An 8,311-nucleotide genomic window follows, 5' to 3' on the forward strand; every position below is an offset into this window, starting at 1 on the left:
GTGTTTCACAGCAGCAGAAGCAACATGGAAGTAAAAAATGAACATTTAACTTTTTAGTCACAAAAATGATTTTTAGCAACAATTTTTTTATTTTCCCAAGGGTAAAAGGAGAAACTGGACTATGAACGTTGTTGTCCAATTTGTCCTGAGTACGCTGATACCTCATATGTGGGGGTAAACCACTGTTTGGGCGCACGGCAGGGCTCGGAAGGGAAGGAGCGCCATTTGACTTTTTGAATGAAAAATTGGCTCCAATCTTTAGCGGACACCATGTCGCGTTTGGAGAGCCCCCGTGTGCCTAAACATTGGAGCTCCCCCACAAGTGACCACATTTTGGAAACTAGACCCCCCAAGGAACTTATCTAGAAGCATAGTGAGCACTTTAAACCCCCAGGTGCTTCACAAATTGATCCGTACAAATGAAAAAGTACTTTTTTTTCACAAAAAAATTATTTTAGCCTCAATTTTTTCATTTTCACATGGGCAACAGGATAAAATGGATCCTAAATTTTGTTGGGCAATTTCTCCTGAGTACACCAATACCTCACATGTGGGGGTAAACCACTGTTTGGGCACATGGTAAGGCTCGGAAGGGATGGAGCGCCATTTGACTTTTTGAATGAAAAATTATCTCCATCGTTAGCGGACACCATGCCGCGTTTGGAAAGCCCCTGTGTGCCTAAACATTGGAGCTCCTCCACAAGTGACCCCATTTTGGAAACTAGACCCCCCAAGGAACTCATCTAGAGGCATAGTGAGCACTTTAAACCCCCAGGTGCTTCACAAATTGATCCGCAAAAATGAAAAAGTACTTTTTTTTCACACAAAATTTCTTTTAGCCTCAATTCTTTCATTTTCACATGGGCAACAGGATAAAATGGATCCTAAAATTTGTTGGGCAATTTCTCCTGAGTATGCCGATACCTCATATGTGGGGGTAAACCACTGTTTGTGTGCACGGCAAGGCTCGGAAGGGGAGGCGTGCCATTTGACTTTTTGAATGGAAAATTAGCTCCAATCGTTAGCGGACACCATGTCGCGTTTGGAGAGCCCCTGTGTGCCTAAACATTGGAGCTCCCCTACAAGTGACCCTATTTTGGAAACTAGACCCCCCAAGGAACTTATCTAGATGCATAGTGAGCACTTATAACCCCCAGGTGCTTCACAGAAGTTTATAACGCAGAGCCGTGAAAATAAAAAAATAATTTTTCTTTCCTCAAAAATGATTTTTAGCCCAGAATTTTTTATTTTCCCAAGGGTAATAGGAGAAATTGGACCCCAAATGTTGTTGTCCAGTTTGTCCTGAGTACGATGATACCCCATATGTGGGGGTAAACCACTGTTTGGGCGCACGGCAGGGCTCGGAAGGGAAGGCACGCCATTTGGCTTTTTGAATGGAAAATTAGCTCCAATCATTAGCGGACACCATGTCGCGTTTGGAGAGCCCCTGTGTGCCTAAACAGTAGGAACTCCCCACAAGTGACTCCATTTTGGAAACTAGACCCCCCAAGGAACTTATCTAGATGCATAGTGAGCACTTATAACCCCCAGGTGCTTCACAGAAGTTTATAACGCAGAGCCGTGAAAATAATAAATGTGTTTCCTTTCCTCAAAAATATTTTTTTAGCCCAGAATTTTTTATTTTTGCAAGAGTAACAGGAGAAATTGGACCCCAAAAGTTGTTGTCCAGTTTCTCCTGAGTACGCTGATACCCCATATGTGGGGGTAAACCACTGTTTTGGCACACGTCGGGGTTCGGAAGGGAAGTAGTGATGTTTTGAAATGCAGACTTTGATGGAATGCTCTGCGGGCATCAGGTTGCGTTTGCAGAGCCCCTGATGTGCCTAAACAGTAGGAAATCCCCACAAGTGACCCCATTTTGGAATCTAGACCCCCCAAGGAACTTATCTAGATGTGTGGTGAGCACGTTCAACCCCCAAGTGCTTCACAGAAGTTTACAACGCAGAGCCGTGAAAATAAAAAATCATTTTTCTTTCCTCAAAAAAGATGTTTTAGCAAGCAATTTTTTATTTTCACAAGGGTAACAGGAGAATTTGGACCCCAATGTTTGTTGCCCAGTTTGTTGTGAGTACGCTGATACCCCATATGTGGGGGTAAACCACTGTTTGGGCGCACGTCAGGGCTCGGAAGGGAAGTAGTGACATTTGAAATGCAGACTTTGATGGAATGGTCTGCGGGCGTCCCATTGCATTTGCAGAGCCCCTGATGTGCCTAAACAGTAGAAACACCCCACAAGTGACCCCATTTTGGAAACTAGACCCCCGAAGGAACTTATCTAGATGTGTGGTGAGCACTTTCAACCCCCAAGTGCTTCACAGAAGTTTATAACGCAGAGCCGTGAAAATAAAAAATAATTGTTCTTTCCTCAAAAATTATGTTTTAGCAAGTAATTTTTTATTTTTGCAAGGGTAACAGGAGAAATTGGACCCCAACAGTTGTTGCCCAGTTTGTTCTGAGTACGCTGGTACCCCAAATGTGGGGGTAAACCACTGTTTGGGCGCACGTCGGGGCTTGGAAGGGCGGGAGCACCATTTGACTTTTTGAACGCAAGATTGGCTGGAATCAATGGTGGCGCCATGTTGCGTTTGGAGACCCCTGATGTGCCTAAACAGTGGAAACCCCTCAATTCTAACTTCAACACTAACCCCAACACACCCCTAATCCTAATCCCAACTGTAGCCATAACCCTAATCACAACCCTAACCCCAACACACCCCTAACCACAACCCTAACCGCAACACACCCGTAACCCTAATTCCAACCCTAATCCTAACCCTAATCCCAACCCTAACCACAACTGTAACCCCAACACACCCCTAACCCTATCCGTAACCCTAACCACAAGCCTAATCTTAACCCTATTTCAAACCCTAGCCCTAATTCCAACCCTAACTCTAATTCCAACCCTAACCCTAAGGCTATGTGCCCACGTTGCGGATTCGTGTGAGATTTTTCCGCACGATTTTTGAAAAATCTGCAGGTAAAAGGCACTGCGTTTTACCTGCGGATTTACAGCAGATTTCCAGTGTTTTTTTGTGCGGATTTCACCTGCGGATTCCTATTGAGGAACAGGTGTAAAATGCTGCGGAATCCGCACAAAGAATTGACATGCTGCGGAAAATACAACGCAGCGTTTCTGCACGGAATTTTCCGCACCATGGGCACAGCGGATTTGGTTTTCCTTAGGTGTACATGGTACTGTAAACCTGATGGAAAACTGCTTCGAATTCGCAGCGGCCAATCCGCTGCGGATCCGCGGCCAATCCGCTGCGGATCCGCGGCCAATCCGCTGCGGATCCGCTGCCAATCCGCTGCGGATCCGCGGCCAATCCGCTGCGGATCCGCGGCCAATCCGCTGCGGATCCGCGGCCAATCCGCTGCCGATCCGCTGCCGATCCGCTGTGTATCCGCTGCCGATCTGCGGCCAAATCCGCACTGTGTGCACATGCCATAACCCTAACCCTACCCCTAACCCTAACCCTACCCCTAGTTCTAGTTCTAACCCTAGTTCTAACCCTAACCCTAGTGGAAAAAAAATATATATATATTTTCTTTATTTAATTATTGTCCCTACCTATGGGGGTGATAAAGGGGGGGGGTTTATTTATTATTTTTTTTTATTATTTTGATCGCTGTGATAGAACCTACCACAGCGATCAAAATGTACTTTGCCGGCCGGCAGATGCGGCGGGCGCACTGCGCATGCGCCCGCCATTTTGGAAGATGGCGGCGCCCAGGGAGAAGACGGACCAACTTCGGGAGGCTCGGTAAGTATGAGGGGGTGGTGGGGGGGTGGATCGGAGCACAGGGGGGGGGGATCGGAGGACCGGGGGAGCGGACAGGAGCACGGGGGAGCGGACAGGAGCATGGGGGAGCGGACAGGGGGACGGAGGGGGGTACCGGAGAGAACGGAGGACTGGGGAGGAGATCGGGGGCGGTGGGGGGGGGGCAGAACATGATTTCCAGCCATGGCAGATGCTATTGCAGCATCGGCCATGGCTGGATTGCAATATTTCACCATTTTCATAGGTGAAATATTGCAAATTGCTCTGATTGGCTGTTGCACTTTCAACAGCCAATCAGAGCGATCGTAGCCACGTGGGGGCAAAGCCACCCCCCCTGGGCTGAAGTACAACTCCCCCTCTCCCTGCAGATCGGGTAAAATAGGAGTTAACCCTTTCACCCGATCTGCAGGGATGCGATCATTCCATGACGCCACATAGGCGTCATGGGTCGGATTGGCACCGACTTTCATGACGCCTACGTGGCGTCAAAGGTCGGGAAGGGGTTAATCTACTTGTGCATCAGAATTGAAACTATAACCCAAAAGATACCACCCAAAATTATAGCACATATACTGTGGGCAATACTATCATTCTATTGTATCTCCATAGGAGTCATGTGTTTGTCCCTGTTTTGGTATGGGTTTCCAACCATGCTCCAAAAAGCATCCTCACAGGTTCAATCACTCTGGCATAACATGTGTATCCAAGATAGGAAAATAAGAGTGTGAGACCCACTGGGGACAAGGACTGAATGATGACAATCTGTGGCAGCGCTGCCAATGAATGAGCTTAGTAAGCAATGCTAACTAAACATGAACACAGGGGAAACATCAGCTCCAATCAGATTGTTAGGTACTTGAAGTCAATATGTCAGACTCCTACGTCAAAGGATGCTGTTTATTTGCCTTACTTTTCTGCAGTTATAATTATGCAAATTCTCATTCTTTGTCGATTGTAATCCTTAAGCTATGTTCACACATCAATTTCTGTATCCTTCAAAAAGGAAAGTTTTCTCCAATGTTTCATTCATTTTGCATACATTTTACATCAGTTTTTAAAAATTGGATGAGGCAAACTTTTTTTGCCATGAAAATGTCTGAAAAACAGATTGAAAACAAATCTTTTCCATTTTTATCTGATCCCCCCATAGGCATGAAAGTCTGATATGAAAAATGAATGAGAATAGTACATAGTTACATAGTTACATAGTTATTAAGGTTGAAGGAAGACTTTAAGTCCATCTAGTTCAACCCATAGCCTAACCTAACATGCCCTAACATGTTGATCCAGAGGAAGGCAAAAAAAAAACATGTGGCACAGTGTAAGCTCCACCTTGGGGAAAAAAATTCCTTCCCGACTCCACATACGGCAATCAGACTAGTTCCCTGGATCAACGCCCTATCAAGGAATCTAGTGTATATACCCTGTAACATTATACTTTTCCAGAAAGGTATCCAGTCCCCTCTTAAATTTAAGTAATGAATCACTCATTACAACATCATACGGCAGAGAGTTCCATAGTCTCACTGCTCTTACAGTAAAGAATCCGCGTCTATTATTATGCTTAAACCTTTTTTTCCTCCAGACGTAGAGCATGCCCCCTTGTCCCTGTCTCAGGTCTATGATTAAAAAGATCATCAGAAAGGTCTTTGTACTGTCCCCTCATATATTTATACATTAAAATAAGATCACCCCTTAGTCTTCATTTTTCCAAACTAAATAGCCCCAAGTGTAATAACCTATCTTGGTATTGCAGACCCCCCAGTCCTCTAATAACCTTGGTCGCTCTTCTCTGCACCCGTTCTAGTTCAGCTATGTCTTTCTTATACACCGGAGACCAGAACTGTGCACAGTATTCTAAGTGTGGTCGAACTAGTGACTTGTATAGAGGTAAAATTATGTTCTCCTCATGAGCATCTATGCCTCTTTTAATGCATCTCATTATTTTATTTGCCTTTGTAGCAGCTGCTTGACACTGGCCACTGAATATGAGTTTGTCATCCACCCATACTCCCAGGTCTTTTTCATTGACGGTTTTGCCCAGAGTTTTAGAATTAAGCACATAGTTATACATCTTATTACTTTTACCCAAGTGCATGACATTACATTTATCCCCATTAAAGCTCATTTGCCATTTATCAGCCCAAGCTTCTAGTTTACATAAATCATCCTGTAATATAAAATTGTCCTCCCCTGTATTGATTACCCTGCAGAGTTTAGTGTCATCTGCAAATATTGAAATTCTACTCTAAATGCCCCCTACAAGGTCATTAATAAATAGGTTAAAAAGAAGAGGGCCCAATACTGACCCCTGTGGTACCCCACTGCTAACCGCGACCCAGTCCGAGTGTGCTCCATTAATAACCACCCTTTGTTTCCTATCCCTGAGCCAGCTCTCAATCCACTTACACATATTTTCCCCTATCCCCATTATTCTCATTTTATGTAACAACCTTTTGTGTGGCACCGTATCAAAAGCTTACTTTCAGTTTAACAAAACGAACACACAGAATGAATGGCTCCATGAAACTCTATGAGTAACTGCTGTCTGTTTTAAAATGAGTTCTACTTTTCATAAAATGTTTGCTTAATTTCTAATAAAAACATTTTTATCTGTGAATTCTGTCTACGCATATATTTTCTTCTACCAGGATTTTTTTCATAGAGTCTGCTCACACTGCTTTTAGATTTACAGGAGCCTGGTATTTTTGCCAATAATAGCAAATCCTAGATCTTATAGTATCTATTATAAACCAACGGGGTTAATCATGATTTTTAGGGGATTTGTTCACCAACAAATTCATTATAGCTGTAGTTGTCATGGCTCTGGATGGTGACCATATGATAGATGTGAGGAGGAGAGGCATAAAAAATAACATTTAGAGCATTTTATATAAAAAAGAATAACTACAGAAATTAGTTTTTTTAGTTAATTATAGAATTCATGCGTTCATAATTATTACAATATTATTATTATCATATTATTAATTGTTATGCCTGTTTAAATATTGCAATATATGTCTACTTACTGCAATAATCTCAAAGACTTCAACTTTGCTGATTTCACCATTTCTGTCAACATCAAACAAAGAAAATGCCCATTCCAACTTCAGGTTGGTTTTTCCAGAAGAGGTGAGGTGAAGAGCGATGATGTATTCCCTGAAATCCAATGTGCCATCATCATTTGTATCAAAACTGCGGAAAACATGTTGTGCATATGCTTTGGGATCAGAGTTTGGAAAAAAATTGCCATAGATTTTTTCAAAATCTGGGCGAGTAATCTTGCCATCTGGACATTGTTTCTTAAAACTGTCATACCACTTGCAAAGCTCGTCCTCTGAATATCTTGTATTTGACTTTAAATCATCAAGAACTTCTTTAGATAGGGCTCCACTTTTACTGTTCCCCATTCTGTATGATTCACGTAACCTATTTTTTGAGGTTACAGCTACTTCTGTTAGGTTAAATGTGAACGTCAAACAAGCATTACTTCCAGAGACCTGATTTGAAGTAAAGATGTTAAGATTTAGAGTTTCATCTTTTATAGACTCTTAAGTTAATTATTACATCAGATAACAGAAGGCCAGCCCACTCCTCCCTAGCTTACTGGAGTGCTTGAGTAAAGGGCTTAGTGATGCATGTCTCTTTTTAATGTTAGGAGATTTTAGTCCTGAGCAGATTTAGTCATGTCTTCTTTTCCCACCATATGCTCATAGTCCACCTCCATTTTCCAAGTATAGAAAACGACTGAACAAGAATATATATATTTGTGGTTACACAACACTTGCAAAATTTACAACATTTTCTTGTCATAGCTCTGTGTGCCAAATTTAGCCATGTTTTACTCAATTTAATATATTATTTTTTAATACTTACACCAAAACTTAAAAATGCTTCAAACCTTTTGAAGCGAACAACAAATTTAGAAAAGTATTTCTACATTAACCCCTTAATCCCGTATGACGTACTATCCCGTCAAGGTGACCTGGGACTTAATTCCCGGTGACGGGATAGTACGTCATACGCGATCGGCCGCGCTCACTGGGGGAGCGCGGCCGATCGTGGCCAGGTGTCAGCTGCCTATCGCAGCTGACATCCGGCACTATGTGCCAGGAGCGGTCACGGACCGCCCCCGGCACATTAACCCCGGCACACCGCGATCAAACATGATCGCGATGTGCCGGCGGTATAGGGAAGCATCGCGCAGGGAGGGGGCTCCCTGCGGGCTTCCCTGAGACCCCCGGAGCAACGCGATGTGATCGCGTTGCTCCGAGGGTCTCCTACCTCCTTGCAGGTCCCGGATCCAAGATGGCCGCGGCATCCGGGTCCTGCAGGGAGAAAGGTGGCTTACTGAGCGCCTGCTCAGAGCAGACGCTGGTAAGCCTGCACCGATGTAAGTGAGATCGGTGATCTGACAGAGTGCTGTGCACACTATCAGATCATCGATCTGTGATGTCCCCCCCGGGACAAAGTAAAAAAGTATAAAAAAAATGTTTCCACATGTG

General features: G+C 43.8%; 1 protein-coding gene across 1 annotated transcript in view; it reads right to left on the reverse strand.

The window, feature by feature from the left end:
* LOC143764746 (visinin-like) overlaps positions 1 to 7,341 on the reverse strand; it is a 143,591-nt gene extending 136,250 nt beyond the window's left edge. Inside the window, exon 1 of the mRNA XM_077250668.1 lies at positions 6,836 to 7,341. Coding sequence (XP_077106783.1) covers positions 6,836 to 7,216 — 381 coding nt within the window. The 5' untranslated portion in view covers positions 7,217 to 7,341. The remainder of the gene's footprint in view (positions 1 to 6,835) is intronic.
* Between the last annotated feature and the right edge of the window lie 970 nt (positions 7,342 to 8,311).

This window comes from Ranitomeya variabilis, chromosome 4, assembly GCF_051348905.1.
Source record: "Ranitomeya variabilis isolate aRanVar5 chromosome 4, aRanVar5.hap1, whole genome shotgun sequence".
Taxonomy (NCBI): domain Eukaryota; kingdom Metazoa; phylum Chordata; class Amphibia; order Anura; family Dendrobatidae; genus Ranitomeya; species Ranitomeya variabilis.